This window comes from Mercenaria mercenaria, chromosome 7 (genome assembly GCF_021730395.1).
Source record: "Mercenaria mercenaria strain notata chromosome 7, MADL_Memer_1, whole genome shotgun sequence".
In the NCBI taxonomy this organism is placed as follows: Eukaryota; Metazoa; Mollusca; class Bivalvia; order Venerida; family Veneridae; genus Mercenaria; species Mercenaria mercenaria.
In genome coordinates this window covers 5,015,900-5,039,758 of record NC_069367.1, presented here as the reverse complement: position 1 = coordinate 5,039,758, position 23,859 = coordinate 5,015,900, and the positions used below count along the sequence as shown (strand labels likewise).

The 23,859-nt window shown below is 34.9% G+C and overlaps 1 protein-coding gene across 1 annotated transcript; it reads right to left on the bottom strand.

Annotated features, from left to right (window-relative positions):
* Window positions 1-10,718: 10,718 nt before the first annotated feature.
* Window positions 10,719-12,243, bottom strand: LOC123555669 (uncharacterized). The gene is made up of 2 exons (XM_045346260.2): window positions 11,834-12,243; window positions 10,719-11,305 (listed from the first exon to the last, which is right to left on the bottom strand). Exons 1-2 carry the CDS (start codon window positions 12,228-12,230, stop codon window positions 10,851-10,853), a joined length of 852 nt encoding a protein of 283 aa, XP_045202195.2. The 5' UTR covers window positions 12,231-12,243; the 3' UTR covers window positions 10,719-10,850.
* Between the last annotated feature and the right edge of the window lie 11,616 nt (window positions 12,244-23,859).

Below are 23,859 nucleotides of genomic sequence, written 5' to 3'. Positions count from 1 at the left end.
AGTAATAATGATGTTTTCAATTCCCGTATCAGATGCTAGATGGATTGAATCAAGAATTAAAGAGTAGTGAGCAGGATCTGATTTAGGAGGTCTATAAAATACTCCAAACAAAATAGTTTTATGTGAAATTTTTACTTCGATCAAGATGCATTCAGCACCGAGGATTTCAAGGTAGAATCCCTAAGGCAGCCGGATGGATTCCTCGCTTGGAGAATTCAACGCCTCAAGTTCGTCTCGAACCTACATCGGTTAGAGGCAAGCAATCTGATCAATCTGGCCGCGAAGGTCTCTCGTTTATTTTTTGTGCTTTAATAGAGTCTTATTAGTGATTTTAACCTTCACCCTGCTATATTTCTAATATCAACTGGTCTACCACTTTTTTTTCAATTTGGGCAGAACCATTTATCATTCGAAGGGTTGATCACTTTAGTTGAAAAGTTACTCACCGAATAGCAAACAGTGCAGACCAAGATCAGCCTGCATGGAGATGCAGGCTGATCTTGGTCTGCACAAGTCGCAAAGGCAGATACACTTGCCAGCAGAAGGCTAAAGGTTAAAAACGTTCACAACAGCGGATTTTAAACTTGCCCCGTACTTTGATTCAGTGCTTTTATTGTTTCTGATCCTTTAAATTAATCGGTCTTCAATAACCAGCAGTTTGATGAATGTAACATCTTGTAAATGATTTCAGTCTAATGTGAAGAACAAATATAAGGTATATATTATTTCAGGAAATGAAATGAGCCTCGCCATGAGAAAACCAACATAGTGGCAGTCTGGTCAGGATCCATGCTGTTCGCTAACGGTTTCTCTAATTGCAATATGGTTTGAAAGCGAACAGCATGAATCCTGACCAGACGGCGTGGATACGCAGGCTGGTCTGGATCCAGGCTGGTCGCAAACGCACTATAATGGTTTTCTCATGGCGCGGCTCAAATGCATTTGCGCTAAGAATAATGGAATGACAGATGTAATTAGTTAGCAGCACGTCAGAAACAAATTTTGGACACTATTGTTGCAACATTTATCAATGTTTATTAGCATTTTTCTCACGCGAAGAACGTGCTATTGATCTCATAGATCAGACGATAATTAATAGAGACAAGCACTGTAGGACCACATTTGTAACAGATCGCATTTGTAACAGATTTCGTACGTATGCGATCGCATTCGTAACAGGTAAAATGTGTTACGAATGTGTTTGTCCAACATGGGGGTTGACATGAGAAGCACATATGTATCATGTTGAGTTTTATACTGCAAATGTTCAATGAGTTGGATGTCATCGCAACATCATTAAATGACTGCCATAAGCACCATCACAAGTTAGCGTCGTCGTCGTCGAGGTCAAAGACATCATAAAATTATTTGAGCCGCATCATGAGAAAATGGGCCTTCGGGAATCTTCGAGGCTTTGCGACCAGTGTGAGCCCAGATCAGCCTGTGCATCCGCGCAGTCTGATCATGGCCCACACCGTTCGCTGTTATTTCAAAGAAGGCTTATTCTACCTGAATATGAAATTTTCTGACCCTGATTCAGATGCATAAAAGCACAGGTCGGCCTGAATATACACTTTCCAGAAATTCACGAAAATGTCCGAATGCTAATTTTTCCGTGACGTGGCTCAATTTTTATAATCATTTCTGCATCCACTGCCACTACCACTTTAAAATGATTACAACTTCAGCTACTTCTACTGTTACCTCGACTTGCTGAAATGTAGACCCACATGCTCAGGTCACTGGTTCGAACCCGGTGGCGACATACATTTGTAGCTATCTTTCGTCATCCAGAGCTGTTTCAAGTTGGTTGACAAACAGGAAGCTGCTATGTCACGGGACAAATTATATACAACTTGTCATGGACGGAGTCGTTAGCCTTAAGTCTAGGAGGGCCCGACCTTGTGCTGCGAACTAATGTCTATGGGATTTTAAGAAAAAACATCTTATTTTTTAACTGAGTCCGTCTTTAGGCCTTCTTTTATTATAATCCCGCCGTGAAATAGCGGAGTCTGTGCGTTCGTGCAGTTATATATATAAGTTCATGTCCTTGGTATAAGTTGCCCATTCATAGTCAGATTTTCAAATTATTTGGTACAAATGATCAGCATGGATAGAAGGTGTGTTGAGATCATGATCCTTGTTGCTACATGTATATATCCAATCAACAAGAGGACCGTCATGGCCCACTATCGCTCACATGAGTAATACTACACTATACATGTTATTAAATGTGCGATTTTGTCATTTTAGGGGTCATAATTCTTAAGACAAATAGCGTGTTATGGCTACTCTTCGAGGAAAAAAGATATATAATTCCTATGATATATAATTTCTATGCAAGCTTGGTCAAAATCAAATCATAAATGTGATCTCTGTCATGTTCACAATGCTAAAATCAGCAAATTTTGTCATTTAAGGGGCCATAACTCCAGCACAAATGTTGCTATATAGCTGATTTTCGTAAGGAACCGAGATGTTATAGATATATAACTTCTATACAAGTTTGGTCAAAATGAAATAATAAATACGGCCTCTATTGTGTTCACAAGACTAAAATAAGCAAATTTTGCCATTTCAGCCATAACTCTGAGATAAGTGGCGCGATATGGCTGTTTTAAAAGGAAGTGAGATCCTATATAAGTTTAATGAAAATCAAATAATAAATGTAGTCTCCATTGTCTTCACAAGCAGCATTTTTTACCAATTCAGGGGCCGTAACTCAAAGTCAAATAAATGGTGCAATACGGTTGACTTTGAAAGGAACCGATATCTTATAGATATATAAGTTGAATGCATATTGAGTCAAAATAACAAAACATGTGGTCTTAATCGGGTTCACAAGGCTAAAATCAGTAATTATTGCCATTCCAGGGGCCATAACTCATAGACGAATAAGGTGATGTGGCTGGTTTTCGAACGGAACCGAGATATAGATCTATATTAAATTCTGTGCAAGTTTTGTCAAAATTAAACGATAAATGTCTCTGTCATATTCGTAAGAAAAATGTGAACGGACGGATGATCGCAGTAGCTTACTTTGTCACTTCGTACAAGTGAGCTAAAACATGTTACAAATGTGTTTCAGATGTAAAAATGCACTTTTTTGTTCATTTTTTTCCGAATGAAAATTAAATGACATGTGACAAATGTGATCAGATGTCACATCAAAAATCGGCATCGATCACATTCGTCACAAAACGAAATTGATTATTAACTACCCTTCCATACTTTTGATTTATAGTGGTAGCATATTTATAAGTTTTGAGCAATGCTGTTTCCGAGCTTTAGATATCTAGTACATAAAGATAGCGGACATTGAGTGTTTAAATACTAGTACATTAGCAGAGCTTATTTACTACTCAAATAAATACATACACAATAAAGTGCAGTTTAAGAGTTCATTATATTAAGACCTTTTAGGTTCAATGAGGCTGATTAATGGTATACACTGGTTCCATTTCGGTGATTAATTGTCCTGTTTCAGTGATTGATGGTCTCTGCTAGTTCCATGTGAAGTTTCGGGGAATAATGATGTGTACTGGTTCCATGTAAGTCTAGTTTTTGTGATTAATACTGGTTCCTTGTCCAGTTCCGGGGATTAATGTCCTATGTACTGGTTCCTTGTCCAGTTCCGATGATCTGATGCCAGTTCTATGGCCAGTTCCAGTGATCAATGACCTATACTAGTTCCATGGCCAGCTCCAGTTATCAATGGCCTGTACTGGTTCCATGGCCAGTTCCATTGATCAATGGCCTGATACTAGTTCCATGGCCAGTTCCACCAATGGCCTATACTAGTTCCATGGCCAGTTCCAGTGATCAATGGCTTATATTGGTACCATGGCTAGTTCGAATGATTAATTGTCTGTAATATTCAAACTGTGCGCATGAGCAGCAAGACAATATACATTCAAAAACTCTTCTTACCCGTCATAAAATAAACACGGCCATGTGATTGCGTAATCCAATTTTATTGTAATTTTGACAGGTAAAAGACAATGTTCCTTTTTTATATTTTTTTTTAATTTGAGAAGTGTCAATATAGTAATATGGAAAGTAAGAATAACGTTTTTTTTATTGTTCTCCTATGCCGCCGACCAGTCCGACAGTTCAGTGTTACAACAATGTATTTTGATATCTTTTAATTACAAACTGTTCTTTTTTTAGGAATATATTATGAAATTAATAAACAGAGTTATACAATTTCTTTAAATAAAAAACAAGTAGCTTAAATGGCACCAAAAGCTATAAAGTACAAAGTGTATACATAATGTATTAATCGCAGGAGTTCAGTTCAGATTTTCAGAACATAAGTTAAAGTTGGGAAAAATAACGAAACTTTAAATTTGGTATTGATAGCATAATAAACCGCTTGAATAGTTTTTCTGTAAATAGTCTATAATTTTGACTATTGACTGCCAGTAAGTGTGCACTATTGCTAGCTAAGCGTGTAAAAAGGATGTTAATATATCCATTAACAATCAAATTTGGTCCATGAAATTTTGTTTTCCCATTTTTCTGTGAAAATTGATGATCCAATGATTATTGTATTTTCAAACTTGTGTTGTGTGCCCTCCTTTCAGCATTTGCTTTTCACATGACTAGTAGGAATAAACTCTATGAAATTCCGGCAATTGTGCGCTTTTTAATCATATTATTTTGTGTCCATAAAAGACTTTCTATTCAGGTCGTTCTGCACTTTAGGATCAAATACATATATATTTCCACAATGTAGAATTTGATTAAACTAAAATAAAAAGGAAAACGTTGCGTGCTTGATATTTTACTGCACTGTTTTGAACAATGGGGACCTCAAGCCAGTTTCCATAATGAGAGTCTATGGGAACACAATTTTGAGGACATTTTTTTAAATAATTTCTTCATCTTTTTTTTTTCTACATTGTAGGTTTCGACGAAACTTTTCACAATCGTAATCCAACATGCTGTATATTATATGGTGTCCATATTCGAAAGATTTTATAACGTGCTTTAAAACATAGACGTCAAAATATGCAAATATTATTAAGAAACTGGCATGCTGTATTTTACATCATTTCATAATAACATAACAATATGTAATTTTAAATAAGTGTTATTTCCTATATTTCATAATATCAGCGTTACTGTTCGTTCATTTATTTATTTATTTATTTATTGCAACTTCCATCACCTAGATTAAATAAAGAGTTAGGAAGGCGGAGTAGATCAAATCGAATGTTATATTTGTAATGTGTTTAAAGATGAATTTTAGCCCGCCCGCTTAGCTCAGTAGGTAAGAGCGTTGGTCTACGGATCGTGGGGTCGCGAGTTCGATCCTCGGGCGGGGCGCATTGTTCTCCGTGACTATTTGATAAACGACATTGTGTCTGAAATCATTAGTCTGAAATCATTAGTCCTTCACCTTTGATTCATGTGGGGAAGTTGGCAGTTACTTGCGGAGAACAGGTTTGTACTGGTACAGAATCCAGGAACACTGGTTAGGTTAACTGCTCGTAGTTACATGACTGAAATACTGTTGATGCATGGGATAAGATAACAATATAAACAGTTTTGTGAATGACAAAACCGTTTGAGCAAATAAATAATTATCCATCGACACCCTTTGAAACGCAGTCTTACTCTATTCAACCGCCATGTACCCTCAAGCAATCATTACACACAAAGTCATTCAACATATACAACGAAATCTGCCTTTTAACAGCGCATCAATTGGATTACGTTTTCAAAACGTTTCTATGATATTCGAATTACTAAAAAGTCTAAATGAACCTGTTTAAAATGCAAAAAATATTAAGCAGAATTATATTTGCCAACATATAATATAAACAATTTTGTTTTTAAATGTCAAAACTTAAAACAAATTGACGACCCTGCCCGTCGAACAGTTATCAAAGCTGTGATATATAAACCCTTGGAAGATATCTGGGCTCAAACATTGTTGGCCGATGACCTGTACTTAAAAAAGGTACAGGTAGGTTGACAAGTTTTTTGTCCCCTTTTTCGTTCGAGAAGGGGACGTGCCAGTGATGCGTGTATGTGTTCACACGGTCACATTTTTTTTACTTTAAGCCCTTTTTTTGTTTGGGGGAGTAAGATAGGAGAGAGGTGGGGGTTGAGTGAGTGAGAGAGGCGGTGGAGTAGTGTGAGAGGGGGTGTAGTGGTATGAGAGGGGGTGTAGTGGTATGAGAGGGAAGGGGTGGAATGAGAGATGCGAGAGTGGGAATGGAGTGAAAGAGGGGATGGAGTGAGAGGGTTTGAGAGTGGGGGTGGTGTGAGAGAGTGGGAAGTTTTGAGTAAGAGAGGAGTGAGAGTGGGGAGTTGGGAGAGAGAGGAATAGTGTGGGAGTTAGAGAGGAAAGGGAGGGGGAGTGATCTCAAATGAATCAGTGGTGGAGGACGAATGATTTCACACACAAACCGTCACAGAGAAGATACGCTTCGCTAGGGCTTTGAACTCATTACCACGCGATCCGTAGATCCATACCTATTGAGCTAAGCACGATCAGCTGTTATTAATTTCGACGTTTCATGTAACATGTATTTCACAGAAGGCAAAGAATGGATTTTATGAATAGTTAACCGGGCATCATGCGGCGTTTTGACGTCATGATTGACGTCATAATGTTCCTTATCAGTCTGCACGTCAACCGTTGACTATCGCAACATATACAATGCTTGTCTTTCTTCAAACAAATAGAGCCATGAACCATGACTTTAACATTATATTGATTGTCTGTTTGGTGGAAAAATATTTGTACATTAGATTCTTGAAGCAATCAAAGAAACTGTCCTTAGAGTAAATAAAACACAAGGATAAAATATTTTTATGAGTATTTAGGGGGTAATGATTAAACGTTACATTCGTTTTATTACATAGACAGAAACTTCAAGTTAAGATAAATTACCTGTTAGAACCAATGTATAACGAAATTACTGAATTCGGCGCCCAGAGAATGCCGTCATATGATCGACTATATCAATAATTATAACATTTAACATTACGACAAATTGATTTATAGCAGAACGTATTTTATAAGAATGTTCTTCGACTTATATGCTTTAGTTATTGTAATATAAGCACTCTAATACGACAATACCGTCAAACCTGGGTTAAGCAGCCAGTCAAGGGAGTGATGCATTTGTGGTTGCTTAAGACAGGTGACTGCTTACGACAGATGGCTGCTTACGACAGGTGGGAATTTGAAAATAATGTCTACTTAGAAAGTCATCTGGCTGACTGTATAAGGCAAGTGGCTGCTTGATACAGGGTACCATTAGGACAAGTTTAACTGAATATCTTTCTTAAAGTTTTTTTCTCAGTTATATTTTTTTATTGTGTATTGTAAATCTATTTAGAGACCGTACCATAGCTCTTCGCATACTTTGATTTTTCAAACTAAAGTGATTTTTACAAGTGCACCGGTTACGATAAAAATGTAAACAACGGACTCTGTCTATATGAAACTTTGAAATGAATGAATGACAGTCGATCTTAGTCATAATACTGATTGACAGTGAATGCCAATGACTCCATGTGTTGCAGAAAGGTATTTAGTTTGTAACTGTAATTTCTCATCAATTGAAATCCTCTCAAAACTGGTAAAATAATTACTTATATTTGGACAAAACTCACCGTCTTTGCTGTTCGACAGCTGCAAAAAGGGCACATATAAAAGATTCAGTGTAAGTAATATTTCACTGGTACTACCAGTTAGTAAGTTCATACTCTGAACAACACGTCAGAGAAATTTGGGCAGATTTGGCCGATTATGACGTTGGCAGCTTTAGATTATATTTTTTCTTTACACAAAAATTGCCGTTAGGTAACAAAGTGAGTACGCCGATAATCCGGAGTTCACCGATTATTGTTCCAGTTCACGCAATGTAATCCAGCAATTAAACTGCATAGCTATTAGCTACTGCTGTTATAGGGAAGTGGTAGAGTGTCTGCCTTAGGTGTGAGAGGTCCTGGGTTCGAGTCCCAGTTAGAGCTTAACTATTTTGATTCTGCTAAAGCATAGTTTTGCTGTTAATAGACTGTTCCAGGTGTTCTAAATTTTTAGCACACAGTATCATGGATCATTATTTAGCAATCCAGATCGAAGTTGAATGTTAAATCAAATGCACCCAATTAGAAAATATTGACTATATTATGTCCCTTTGATGTTTATGCTCTCCATGTTCTAGAAGAGTTACATTTCCTTGATCACAAAATTTTCGTTAACATGAAAATATTAAATGCTCACAAGTCCGCACTTCTGGTTAAAATATTGTCTATATTTCTGTTTTTGGAGAAATTTATGGACATTTGTCTTCATTTCAAAGCTTTTTAACTTCAAACCTATGATTTGAAAAACGTAGGTACTATCTCTAATCTATTCTATAAAGTTTGCATGGCTTACCGGTAATAACTTTATGACAAAACAGACAGTTTCTTTAGTGGTAGTACATATTTAAAATGCGTAAAGTCTATACATGTATATACAGTGTGTACTATTTTAAACCTAATGAATATTACTGTCAAAGCTCATAAACCTGTTCATTTTGTGTCAAAAACATGGATCCCAAAGGGTATGGCCACTTTCTCGTGTATGTATTTATAATACGAGAAACGTATGTATTTATGGTACAGGAAACTCATGTATCTATAGTAGGCTACAGGAAACTTTTGAAAGTCCTTTCGTCAGAATTGACTGACCTAATTGAAAAAAACAACAACAAAAAAAAAAAACATTTTAGAGATACTTTCCTAAGTTGACCTTCTACCAAACTTGATGAAGCCATCTTGAATCGTCAAAAACATTGCACCATTCGGTCGGACTAGTTTCATATGGCTATATAGAATACATTGAACGTCTTCTTTGTAAATATGAAGGCCCGACATGTTCCTAACATATATCCAGAATTGTCACTTTTTACTTGACGAAACTCCATGGATTTCCCCCATTTCTACAATTTTTTTTTCAACATTTTTAGCTCCAATATTCGGAAAATAGGGGGGCTATACTACTCGCCCCGGCGTCGGCGTCGGCGTCGGCGTAATCCTTCTTGGTTAAAGTTTTTCGGCAACCTTTATTATTCTGTCATATCTTTGTTACTAAATATTGCTTATTTATTACTGTAACTTTACATAAACATTGTCCAGTATGCAAACAAAGTATGTATAGGGGCTGAGCCTATTATACCCAAGGCCAATGTCACCAAGCTGTTATACGTAGTTTTTTTAAGGTTAAAGCTTTTTCGGCAACCTTTGTTTTTCTGTCATATCTTTGTTACTATTGCTTATATGTCACTGTAACTTTACATAAACATTGTCCAGCATACAGACAAAGTATGTATAGGGACTGGGCCCATTATATCCAACGTCAAGGTCACTAAGGTCTTATACTTAGGTTATTTTTACGGTTAAAGTATTTAGGCAACCTTTGTTTTCCTGTCATATCTTTGTTACTTTTGCTTATATCATACTGTAAGTTCACATAAACATTGTCCAACAAACAAAGTATGAGTAGGGGCTGGGCTCATTATACCCAAGGTCAAGGTCACCAAGGATTTATACTTTGAATTATTTTCATGTTAATTTTTTTCGAAAGCTTCGTTTATAGACATATCATTTGTCCTTTAAAAGATAATGACTTGACAATAAAAGTATTTGTTTATAATCATCTGCATGTGTGGCTACATACCCCATAGCTCTACTTCTGTTTTTATGCCCCTTTTGTGTTTTCGCTTTTTGGATACTACTTTAATGCAATATAAAATAAAGACTTGAAACTTAAAATGTATCATCATCATCATCATCTGCATGTGTGGTAACAATCCCCATAACTCTGATTTGTACTTTTGACCGAATTATGCCCCTTTTATACTTATTTTTTCTACAAACTTCGTTTTCTGGACATAACTTTGGCTCTATATAAGATAATAAATTGAGACTCAAAATATATCTTTATCATCATCATCTGCATGTGATGTAACAATCAAATTTGTGTATTTGAATGAATTATGCCCCTTGGTGTATCTTCCTTTTAAAGTAGAGGTCTCTTATTCAGACGTATATTCACTTTACTGTCAACCAGTATCGGACCTGGGACAAAATTATGGCCAGACTGATATAAACCTTTGTTTTCATCCTAAATGAGTCCAAAAATGAAAAATATATAGTGAAATATGAGCCACCTTCAAAAGATACTTATGTCTACTGAAGGCCAGAATCTCGAGAATCGAGCCTGCGAGCAATGGGTTCACTTCCCGGGACGTTGTGAAATAAATTCTCTAGACAATTGCACACACTACCTATCTGGCCTTCAGTAGACATATTTTGGGGGGGGGGGGGGGGGGGGGGGGGGGGGGGGGGTGGTGTCAGTATTTCACAACATATATTTTCATTTTGGACTCATATAGGATGAAAACAAGGGTTTTATCAGTCTGGCCATATTTTATTTTGTCCCAGACCCGATACTGGTGCGTACCACCGTCTAAGCCCACAACACACAGCTAACCGCTGTTCTATTGTTTTCACTTTTCACATTGCCCTTTCGGTAATTTTCTTATAAGACATGTGATATGAAATGAATATTGCATTTTTGTCTTTCTATTTTGAATTTATTTAACTCGTTGAATCAAAATAAAAAAGACAAAATGTTAGACAGGAATTCACGTTTTATTATTTTATTCAACTCATTTAATGAAATCAAGACAAATTACATCCTGTATGTTTTAATTTGAATACTGGACGATAACAAAAGCGGCAAGTACAAAGATCGACATATTATGTGTTTGGCTGTCCACAAATGCAAATTATGAATAAACACAGGTAATACAGAGAACATTAAATGTTGTAACATTTTATTTTCCAAGAATATTTGTGGAAGAATCGAAGTTCTGAAAAAGCAAGAATCCGGCAAATGAAGAGTATTTGTCTCCAAGAATTCCATCGTCTGCTCTGTCGTTTTTGATAGAGACATCATCGCCCGCTTGAAGCTGAACAACAATCGTTTGCGTTGATTGCTCTTGAGGGTGTGTGATGAATCTAGCGAGGACTCTACCATTTACGTCAAAATGTGCATAGTAATCTTGTTGACCCGCATACTGGCGTCCAGCAACAGTAGCACAAAATACATACGTGCCGTCCGCAGGGGCTGTGAATATTCCATGGTTAGTATGATAAGCATTGCCGATGTTGGTTACTGCGTTATCAAAGACGATGTTCTGATTCTGACCTAAATGGTCTACATCATGCGGTGTGACCGTCGCAAAGAAAGCCGCTTCTGACTCAACAGTAGCACGTCGTTGTATCGAACCTGAAATGCAAAATGCACACATAAACATTGCGAATATCAAACTGGAATTCCAAAAGGATTGAATCTCTAGTCCGGTATAAACCAATTTAGACTTCTAGCAACTCCACGAATCGCTCTAGTCGCAATGTGGTTTATTCTTGTGTAAACGCACAAAATTCTATCCGTTTACTTACAATTTACAGTTGGTAGAATAGTCAAAAATAAAATGTATTTATCCATTTGCTTGAACTCTTACAATGCATCAAATATAAACAGAAGCTTATTTTACGTTAGTACATGTATTATTGAATTATTTTGTATCAAAACCTATGCTGTGTCAGAATCATTCTTAAGAAACATATAAGCACTGACTGTTTAACCCTGAATACATGGGGTAAAATAAATTTCTGGCAAAATACATGTTACCCGTATAACGGCTTCTAGGTATTTATTTTGGTTTTCCTAATAAATGATGTCACTTCCCGTTAATCAAACGTGTGGAACATCCTTTCATGGCGGAGATAACGGTAAAAGGCTAAATTGTATTACCTAACTTGTTTATGCGAGTTTGTTTCGGCTCAGGTTTTTCTTCGATGTTTCCGCCCTTGTCTTGTTCATCATCTTGTAGCATGTCATGACGTTTGTCTGGAACGTTGGAGTTATCGTTATCATCACTGTTTCTTAAGTCATTTATTTTTTCCAGTTCAGCAATTCGATCCGTCAGTAACCTTTCCTTTGTTTCAAAATCGTGTGCCAGTTGTTCCATTTTCTTCTCCGTTTCCCCATTCCTGCGTTCAAGAAGTTCTATCCGTTTTAAGAGTGAGTAAAACATTTCATTGTCAGCTTCAGTTGTCGCGAATATTGCTTTGTTATTTGCCTGTACCGGTTTCAAATACAAACAAAATAGACCAATAATACAACAAATGAGACATTTTGAAAGACGCATCTTAATTGTATTCCAAAACCTTATCATTGTGAGTGTGTAAATGTGTTGACCTGAAAATGCTACTTTGGCGATAACACTGGTTCACCTACATATTATTGGTGTAAATATAAATATATGTAGTTAGTCATTTTTAAAAAGTATATTTCTATCAGAAATTAATTCGACGTCCATACCAGGTTCATTTTAGCCACGGTTTTATTTTTCTACAAAATATTGTTATTACCGCTTTACACGACAAATGACAGAAGCGCGGGAAACATGAATCGAGGAAATCATGAGATTTCAACATCCGCCTACCATGTTTTCAAAGATATTTCTTGTTTCGCTTTCAACATTGGGTTGTTATATTCAAAACTCAAAACTTTCTTACCACCACGTCAAAACAATTAAGAATGATGCCTAATTGCAATATTAGAAAAGTTTGAAAGAAAGTCTTCTATTATATTTTTTTTATCGAAATGGCTAGGAAGCTGATTTGAGCACAAATACAATAAAAAAATCAATATATGCATTGTGTAGATTGAAACATTTAAAGATCTAAAGAACATAACGTTTTCGTTTTGATATTTGGAATTCTACCGTTGTAAAAGTGAAATGTACCCAAAGTACCAGGAAATATAACAACGCCGAGTCCTACAACAGGGGTTATTATAAAATAATAAAAACATGAATATCTACAAGCAATCTTACTTTAAACGTTTTCAGTGTTCTATCGAAATGTATATTAAAAATTAATAACATGAGTGTAGAATAGTTTGAAGTGATAAATTGCACTTATTTTATTGACTAATAAAGTAACATCTTGCGCTTTACTGCAAAAAAAAAAAAAAAAAAAAAAAAAAAAAAAAAAAAAAAAAAAAAAAATGCTAGAAAAGGGAAATATAGATAATTAACAATAACAGCAATAATAGAAAGGTGTTGTGTAGAACAGCTTCACAATTCGGGCACGGAAAAATGATAAACTGACTTATAAGCTTAAAATCGAAATGGTGAGCAAGTAAAATATCTCCTATTACAGAATATTAACAAAACACTGTGAGACTAAGAGAGTAACGTATCTTACTAAATTATAGTCCTGTATCCGTGAAATCACCAATACAGAGTTGTCCTTATTCAACTTTTACTTAAGCAATATTCACTTCTGCATCATGTGCTGTTTTCGGTTTAGTTAATATAACAAACTGTTGCACAGATCCCGTGGGAGAAGCACACATAATTGACAGGGATGGCAGTGTCCTATCAATGCGCATGCTTATCTTGGAATTTAATTACAAGAGACCCAACTTTTGTTCGCCAGTGCTTGTCTTTATTAATTACTTTGTGATATATGAGATTAAATGTACTTGCTTCGTTGACTACACGTTCATGAACAGTGACAAATGGTGCAAATGCAATGTCTGTAAATTTGTGTTTCGCGTGATGTTGACAGATTTACTCTATTTTGTCTTTCCATCTTTTTATGTGATATTTCATTCGTGATTTCATGTTAATATAATAATTTTACAATGCAGTCAGTATGCGTGATGTATCAGACTACTACTTCTGAACATTTCTATTTTTGTTCGTTATTTGATATCAGTTTTAATATGATTCATCAAAATATGATATACATTTGTAATCTAAATTTTGTGACAACACAGTGAACATAGTAGATGTTTTTATAAAGAATATATATGTAATACTTTTTAGCGTATTATGGAAAACGTGTACAAAAATGGAGATCTGTCCTAGTAGTAGGTATATAAATAAGCCATTTCGTGAGACCTACCTAAATAAAATTGCCCTCAAAACTCACTATCCCTTATTTGCATGGAGGAGTTTGAACTGTGCATGAAAGGCGAAGTAACGAAAAAAAAAAAAAAAAAAAAAAAAAAAAAAGAAACAGTAATAACAAAAAGATTAAAAAGCGCCGCAATTGGCATGTAGCAATTGCTGTTCAAGTCTTCACGTTTCCCGCGAATATAATGTCGTGCTTAATCATCATCTTTTCGTGTTTTCGCAGGAGAAACTACGATATGATCAAAAGACGAAAAACGACTAATTAACGCAAACATCGTTTATGCGGACAAAAAGACGACCAAACGAAAGAACAACGTTTGCAAAACTCAGCAACCATACTCGATTGTCTGTGCTAAGGAGCAAAAACAAACTTTGGCTTGAAAAACGACTTACAAGAACGGATTCACTGCTGTCCGAGTTAAATGCATACAAAACTAAATAAGATTAAAGAGAAAAAAGCACAAAAGACAAATTAAGCAAAACGCAAACTACAAGAAACATCAAGCGAATAGCCTAAAACAAACACAGAGGAGGCATTTTCAGTCGAGCCAAAAACACGATTCCCCAGGCGCCATTTTTGGTGATTTTGCTACAGATTGATTCTAGCGGACCATTTGTTATCATTTTAGACATCACATGTAAACAGTAAACAAAGTAACGTTAAATTATCATAACTTACATTTCATAAATGACTTTATTCCCCAGTTTGATTTACCCAAGAAAAAATATTTCTTTGATAGAAACAAGAAAATTTATATGATCTTTGCATTTATTTTATGAAACTATTTCCTTTATATGGTTATATAATTTATTTATAATTTCCGTGCTTTTTGACATCGTGTCTATTTAATATGTGTACACTATAACAAAGTTCTTACTAGAATCTGCAACAGATCGTCAGTTTTTAATTAATGATTGCAGTCAATAATAATATCACATTTAAACACGACCTTAAACAACCAAACAAAATAACTGCGCTTTAACTTTAATATGCAAAAACATTACTTTTTATACGTCAAAATAGTACGTCATAACGTCAATCGTCATAGCGGCGAGCTGAAAATAAATACACCAACCAAGCAAATAACTGGTCGATGTCGTCTATCTTTGATATCGTGTAAGATTATACATGTATATAGGAAACAGTGATTTTATCTTGATTAAATTAATACTGCACCTCTTGATATAATTCCTTCGCATTTGATCTCCAAACAGTGACTTTATACAATGATATATCTCTGTTTGGGATATATTTTAATTGCTGAATTGGTATGCATCACGACATACGGTCATTGTTTTACACATCCTCATTGAAATCCTGCGGACCTACTGGTGTCTCACAGGAAATCTCCTACGGGATCACTCAACCAACGAATAGGAATGAGACAGAATATAAATTATATTGACGTCTCCCTCAGATATCTGACTACGAGACCAGGATCGTGAGTTCGGGCTCCCGCCTCCAACTAAAATTACTAAGATTAGGATGAGAGTCCCGTATATTTGGATGCTTTTACCCTTGGAGCACTAAGGAACTATGGAAGTGTTTGGTTGGTATCTTGCACTTTTTGCCTTTTGCTACTAAGCATTACTAATAATCTCCTGGAAATTTTGTCCATATGGGCTATAGGTGCCTAACAATGATAAATAAGCTTAGTATACATACGCTCACATCTTACGGATAGTAAAGAATTTTTCACCTCAAATCAACAATTATGACATGTGCTGCGATTAAAAATATTGCTAATATAATATACCAAAATAAAATAATAATCATTTACACTCCTCGATACCCAATATTTTGAGGAATGTGACATCTTGAAAATAATTAACTAGTATACCATCTCGGAAAGTGTAATAAAACACAGAATAATGAAATGTCAAACTTAATGAAAAGGCATGCGAATACAAGTTTTAGACACTATTTTTGCAAAATTTATCAGTGTTTACCAATATTTTCATGTTGAACGTGCTATTGATCTAATATACCAGATGATAATTAATTGAGACAACCACTTTCTGAATGCAGTTTTTAGCGGGATCTTTCTGACTGAAATGTTTATTTATGTGCACGCAACTTGGTTTGCCTCAGGAGTTATCTTCTTTGAACGAAATATAGTGTCTGAACACAGACTACTCAGATTGATCAGTCGCTCTTTTACGTGCTTGTTGCAGTTTATCTCATTGCATTATATTATATTGGGCATGAAGGAAAGTAAATCAACTGTGATTTTATTGGTTCCGTTTTCATAGTTAAATAGGTTATGTTCTGTGATATTTATTCAAAGTTTTTCTTTTCAATGCTTGGTTGAAAACTATCTGTTACAGCGTATGGCGAGGATGCCCGTGTGCTATGTTAGGACATACAGTACAATATTAGGTTATTTAGAAGAACAATAGTACATGTGTGGTCAGATTTTGTTCTGTTTGAACTTAAAGTACACTTGCGTTAAGCCGCCAGTTAGCTAATTTCCAAATTGTATTTTTATTCTAAATTAACCTCGATTAGCAGAATACCCGAAACGAAATACTGTAACAGTACATGTAGGTATATGCAAATATTCGAAATGAGTTTATGCTAGAAGACAAAATAAAACTATTAAAGAATACAAGCAAGCAAATGAGCTCCATGGGGGCACGACCTTTGAACTGTCAGTAGCAAAACCACCACTGGGGAGTGTAAACCGATTTATGGCGCGCAGCGAACCCCATCATTTTCCAAAATTACTGGACAGTGTGAATGAAAGTTATCCCTGCCTGGGAAATTCCTAACACTCGTAAAATATGAAAAACTCTAAAATATTCATGTTAATAATTATATAGCAAATAGCCTTACGAAACATATATGCGTATACTCTTTACTATTGGCACATCTTCCACATGAATGAATGACTGCTTATGGATGACATATATGTAAATTCTGTTGTTGCTACCATTTATAAGAATGTTACACATACGGTGTTCCGACAGGTATAGCGTGCTATTGTACTGTCGACCACTGCAGAGTTGCGGGCGATGTTACGACAACGCAATCGTGTTGTTGCATCGTGTTGTCGCTTCATGTTATCATCCTGTCGGATCGTGTAATCGTAATAGTGTTAATACTACTGCAGGGGTCGGCAGTATGACAGTACGATTGTTCTGTCGGAACACCGTATATCTCTATTATGACCAGTATTTTATTACTTATAATTGCATTGGCTGGTTTATTTAATTTTATCCATTAAATGCTCATTTCCGGAGCTCTTGATAAAATGCCTTTGCTGTTTCTTCTCATTGCTGGAAATGTATCAGAAAGGCTAATTCAGTTGATAATATCTGTGATACAAAATAAAATATGGCAAAATGAAACTGATTTAGAAAATCAAAATAAACGATGTCTCCTATTCTAGTTGATACTACCAACATTATGGTATTACGTACAGTGCGAAAATAATATGTGTTTTAACGATTAGCTTGAAGCCGCGTCTTTCGTTTTCCTCTTAAAAGAGTTATAAAAGAAAAAAAATGTCAGAGATATGAGTAGACAATAGGGCTCAGGTCAGTTAGAATCCCACCATAAACGGACTTAAACTATTTTCCCTATTGCCAATCAAATTCCAGGGCATACTTAATATTGGACAAGCTTTTTAACAATATAGATTTAAATGAAACTCCCAGAGTCTCGAAACAATATATAGTGTATGGTGAAATAAAATATGAGGTCTAAACGCTTGTTTCCTAGATATTTGCCAACGATTAAAGAGATTAAAACATAGGCTACGTTTACAAGAAGTTTGTACTCTTATATATCAATCTTGCAGGGAACTGACTGTAACTGACTTCACTCTTCCTTATCGAAGGGAATGACAATGTTCTGATTGTCTGTTAGATCTAGGTCTTTTAAAATCATTCAAGAAAGCAAAATAAATTTCTAAATTGACTTGAAAATAAAATCATTATGAATATTTGAATAAATGCTCGAAAGGGCAGCCCCTTCTTTTTAATAGCATTGCTTATCCTATATCATGTGAAAAACGTAAAGGATGCCCGAAGACAACCTTCCTGGGTTTACATAATTGCAACAGCTGGTTTTTAGTTTGGCAATGCATTTACGTTTGCTCACACAGTAAGCAATGTTAACAAAGCCTCATTTGATTCAAAAACTCTTTTTCGTTGTTTATTAAACAGAAATATGACCGAAACGAATACGAAATTATTGCGTTAGTCTTTGCTATAAATTTCTTCAGGAATCAGTGTTTTACATAACATATTACTAAATGGTACAGGTATTTTAAATAATACACACTTTTTCAGGTAAAATGTATTTTGAAGGAATTTTTGTATTCTTGAACGCAAAGGTCATGAACTATTTTATGGCGCTTATTGATATCATATACATGTGATTATCAGGTATAGAAAAAAACTGTGTATACAACCAGGACCTATGTAGAATACTAAACACGTTAATCTCTAATTAATGAAAACGGTTTTATTTTTGCAATGCTTAAATAGCATGACGCAAAGACCTTAAAAATCTTATCAAATAATTGAGACAAACACAGATATGGATCGGCGTTGGAAACAAATCCTCTCGGGTGTTACTATACAAAGTTGCTAGTGATCATATCTCGATCAACGTGCTATACATGGGGATTCATTAATCATGGTTCCATTATCTTATAACCAAGATCTTTTGTATGGTCAGTGGCAACATTGTCTATTTCATTAAATTGTTTTTATTGTTGTTCGCCTCCTGACCTCTGCATGTGTCTGTTGTTTTGTGTTTGTCTCAATGGTGAACTCATCTTAAAGAAATATAGATGATTAATAGAATTCTAGTTTGATCTATGATACATTTGATATATTACCGTATTAATAGGGGAAGAGCAAATGTTGCAGATATCCTGTACATAAAGAGAGCAGACCGGAAAGGTTTTATATACTTTTGATTAACCTATACTCTTCAAATAAATACTTGATTCATGATTGATAAATTGAAAGAAATGTCCGAAACAAAAGATACAAAATACACTTTTCAAGGCATCAATTCGAGGAGAAGCAGGTTAAAATCAAATTTGTACAATTTGCCTCTCAGTTTGAATTTGGTGCATTACTAGCTTCAATATAAATAGATAAATATTATACATTATGTATTTTTCAGTTGATTTAAATTAATTATCCGTTTACTGAAATAAATAAACAGAAGACATGTAAAGATAAGGCCGTGACGTTAATCTCAGAGAAAAGCAGTCAATAAACCAAAACTCTCTACTGTGCTGTGCTTCTTACGGAATAATACTATTTCAGTTCCTAATTTAGACGACATCATACATCTTGCATTGATCAGACTCTACCGTCTCTCCCTATTATATGAGCTTCCTCCCTCGGGATCCGTATAGTATACACTCGGTCTGGTCACATTTCTTTATCCGAGGCGGAAAATAAGGAGTATGTGATTTGACACTCTTTCATGCTAAAGTTATATTAGTACTAACAATCAGAAATATATAAAGGTTGATATTTTATACATGTAAAATAAATACAAAAATAAATCAAATTAAAATGATAAAGAAAATCAAGATAGCCTTGGAGAAAGTAACAATCAACTTTTTGAATAAAAAGTCTCTTAAAATATGGACAAAAATGCAATTTGAATATAAACTTCGTAAGAATTTTGGTCAGGGAAATCCTTCAGTTGTATAGGTTTAATATAAACGGGTTATGACACGTTTATTCGTATGCATGCTTCGTATCTGGTGACCAGCCTTTTCAAGATAGCTGGCATTTCCTCTTATGGAACAGCAGGAAGATTCAATGGCAGAAAGCTCTCTGAGCCTGGTTCTCTCCCTGTTTTTCTTTTCTGGAACATTAATGACATTTTTCGTATTGGACTGGCTGCTGAATACATTTTGTTTCTTCTTACATTTTTACATGAGGTGGTTTATCAGTAGTTTACACTATGCGCCCTTTGGTACTATTTTAAGTGTTATTTATTCTCCTGACAGGGATATAAAAAAAACAGGTGTGGAATTTTAGTTGACTGTCACGTGTTTGTTTCTATGGGATCTTGGTTTTTGTAAAATCTGTGAGAAAATCCTTTGTAAGCATAAAACGAAATAAAACAAGAGTTTAGCTTTTAATCCGTGCCTGATAGGTAATAATTTGAATGCCTCTAGTCCGGGAGCTGTGGGCTACGGGTTGAGTAGGCTGAGTTGTTTAAAAAGTTGTTTACCTGACAATGTTTAACCGGAAGTCTGCAATACAGATACATTGAATGGTTTCCATAACCACAATAAAAGGAAATGTATCATGACTAGCAGAAAACGCCGTCTATAATGAGCTCCCTATTGAAAGTAATCGGTGTATTTCGGGATATGATTTTCATGCAACCGTAGAAAATACTTTGAAAACTGTCGTTTAGATGAAAGAAGAATTTGTGTATTAAAGCAAATGCTAAGAAAATATTTTACGAGACGTGAGTCATAAGGATTAAACGTTACATTTGTTATATTACACGGTTTTTCATCTAACATAATGATAAACGGCCTGCTAGAATCAATTTATAGTAAATTTACCGAAATCGGCGCCCAGAGAATCATAGTATGTGAAACATAGAAAAGCCGATATCAAAATAATGTTATAGCAAATTGTATTCAGTATCATTGTTCCATCAGTTCTTTTAATATAGATAATTAGATATCATTAAAGATCTTTTTACCCACTCATTCCAAGTCACAGTTCATTTCGTTGTTAAATCTATATTTCTTAACAGCATCGAACTGTATAAAAATATTCACAAACACGTATTGTAAGATTACCTGAAGAATACCTGACGACTAAAGCTCATAAAGACTTCTGTAGGACCGTAGGCGTTGTCGTAGATATTGCCACTGGAGACAAACACATAAGTTATCAAAGATAATGTGGTCATGATAATAAAAACTTCATCACCGATGCTGTATTCCGTTCGAGTACTCTTTGCAAGGTCGGATCGGATCACATGAGGCGCACAAGTACTCGGGATCACACGAGGCGCGCAAGCACTCTGGATCACACGAGGCACGCAAGCACCGAGTGTAATCCGACATTGCAAAATCTACGATAGCCGAATACAATATCCCAGAACTAGCTACTGTTATAACGACCTTTCAATTATTTACCGGCTGTTGTATTATCGATCGAAATCCTCAATGTTTATCGATGTTAAAATAGAATTCAGTGTGATTTTTGGTGCCTATTTATAAAGCTATGTCAGTTCATGCTGCATACAATACAAAAGCTTGTAAAATACAAGCCGTAATTTTGACAGAATAGATATAAGTATATAATAAAAATTAGATTTACTTTAACAATACAAGAGTTATATCAATATCGGACACGTTCCGATAGTCAAAGCCTACAGACTATGATTCTTAAGGATATTCTTATAGATTCCATTTCCACTGTCCCTAAACTGCCAACAGTTTTTTGCAGCCAATGGCTACATGGCAATCATTGGTTCGAAATATCTATGATTTTGCTACCATTAAACACAAAATTAGGTTAATTAATAATTAAACTCCTTGTTGTTAATTCTCACTTTATGGTGACGATATATGGCCACGAAGAAAAGACGTTTCTCCATAGATAGAAGCAAGGCCTCTCGAGCACCATGAATACGTCGCGCTGTTAAAATTAGCAACGCGGCTCTTGTTAGCTGAAGGATGTTCTTCCAACAAACAATGTTATCAATTGTACCACCAAACCAAAATGCAAACGAAAACATTACCGACAGAAATCTTTGGAAAAGCTCCAAATGCACACTATATCAATAACAATAACGGTCATGTGGAAATGTATTCTTTCATTCTTGATTCATAGCTGATTGGTAATAAAATGTAAGTATCAAAAGTAGCCAAAACTACAAAAACTTTTTAAACAAGCCACTTTATTTTTCACCAACGTTTCGGCTACATGAGCTTTCTTCATGGTTCAAAATAAACATAACGAATAATAAATAAATTCAACAAGATAAAAAATTCCATTTATTTCCATTTACAATTTAGAAAAAGATTATTTTATTGTTGTGTAACTCCTGGTAACACAGTAAATAAATATAAAAACATATTTGGAAGAATTCGTCAGCTGCGGCACATTCATGGGGCAGCATAAAGTAGGCAAATGTTAGAACCTGATCATTTAGACACATTTAAGAAACATGAAATAATTTGGTGATAGACTATTGTAATTTAGTGGGCTTGCAGACTGAATAGTGTATTTTTTTTTTTTTTTTTTTGCACAAAAACCTACAGTAATGAATTTGAACAAAGTATTTCCATTGTAAACAGGTTTCATGCCGAAAACAAACTCAGTGCTATTTTATTTTGAGGCATATCATCCACATTACTAGCAATAATATAAACTAACATAGCTTATAAGTGAAATAATGAGCAAATTTCAGTTTGTAAACTAAAGCAACAAAGAACGTAAAATTTACAACTATGAATCAAGCACTTTTCTCGAGATAATGCAACATAATACAGATGAACGAAATCTATGCCAATCCCGAAGGAGAAGCACGTATATTAGACAGAGACTGCAGCGTCTAATCAATGCTAGATGTGCGATGTCGTCTTCAACCGAAATTCAATTAGATACAAGCCCGGAAAATGCCCTGTTTCAGATAGTGCTTGTCGTTATTAATTGCTATCTGATCTATGAGATTAATTGCACGTGCTTCGTGGGGAAAACATTCACAAACAGCGTAAAAAGATGCAAATGGTATGTCCGTAAATTTGTTTTCAGCGTGATGATGACAGATTTACTGTACAGTTCCGTTTGTTTATGTGATATGTAATTTCGAACGATAATAATATGATATAGAAAGTTTGAATGCAAGTTGATCAAATGTATCGGAATATTGTTTTGTAAATTTCTTACAGTAAACAGAATATCTTATATTAACATAAGTTGTTAGGTTTTTATGTCATATACGTTTTCGAGAAATATCTTACATATTTCATATCCAAAGGTTCAGCAGTGTACACTTGTATCATTATGATCACAGAGACATTGCATCATTATGATTCAAGAGGTCACGCATTGTACACTTGCATCATTATGATCACAGAGACATTGCATCACTATGATTCAAGAGGTCACGCATTGTACACTTGCATCATTATGATCACAGAGACATTGCATCACTATGATTCAAGAGGTCATGCATTGTACTCTTGCATCATTATGACATTACGATATTCATTCCCTACTATATATATCCTGCGGAAGGATATATTATCTACTAGTAAACACATAGAACAGGCTGGTATCTAAACATGATATAATTTAAGATTACTAAGTCTTTACATGTTCCAGACAAATTTTGAGTTTTGCAGTGAGAAAAGTAATTTAGAATCATCACCTCGTAACCACTATGATTGGCCGTGTCCTTAAAAAGCCTTTAAATTCACAGATTTATCAGATGTTCATAAGACAAATTAAGATATAGCTTGTAAAGGTTATAAAGAGCGAAACCTGTTATTAAGTGCAAAATTGCAGTGTGTGTACAATTCAACCATTGTTTTGTTATTTTGACTGCATATAGACTTTGATTTTACCATTGTTATATTTGTTAAAATGTAAATATTTTTACAGAAAGTGACTTAACAGTTATCTATTTCCAACAGAATTTTCTAGGCTTTGTATACGGTATTATAAAATGCTTTAATTAATTCATAAAAATCTTAAGAGTCTAGTCTGAAAAGTCCAAAAATGTATTATAAACTTAAACTACATCACCATGCAATTCGTCCAGAAATGAATCCAATACTTGTAGAAATTTGGGCAATGTATCATCTATTATTCAGACACCCTCGGAATAAGAAAA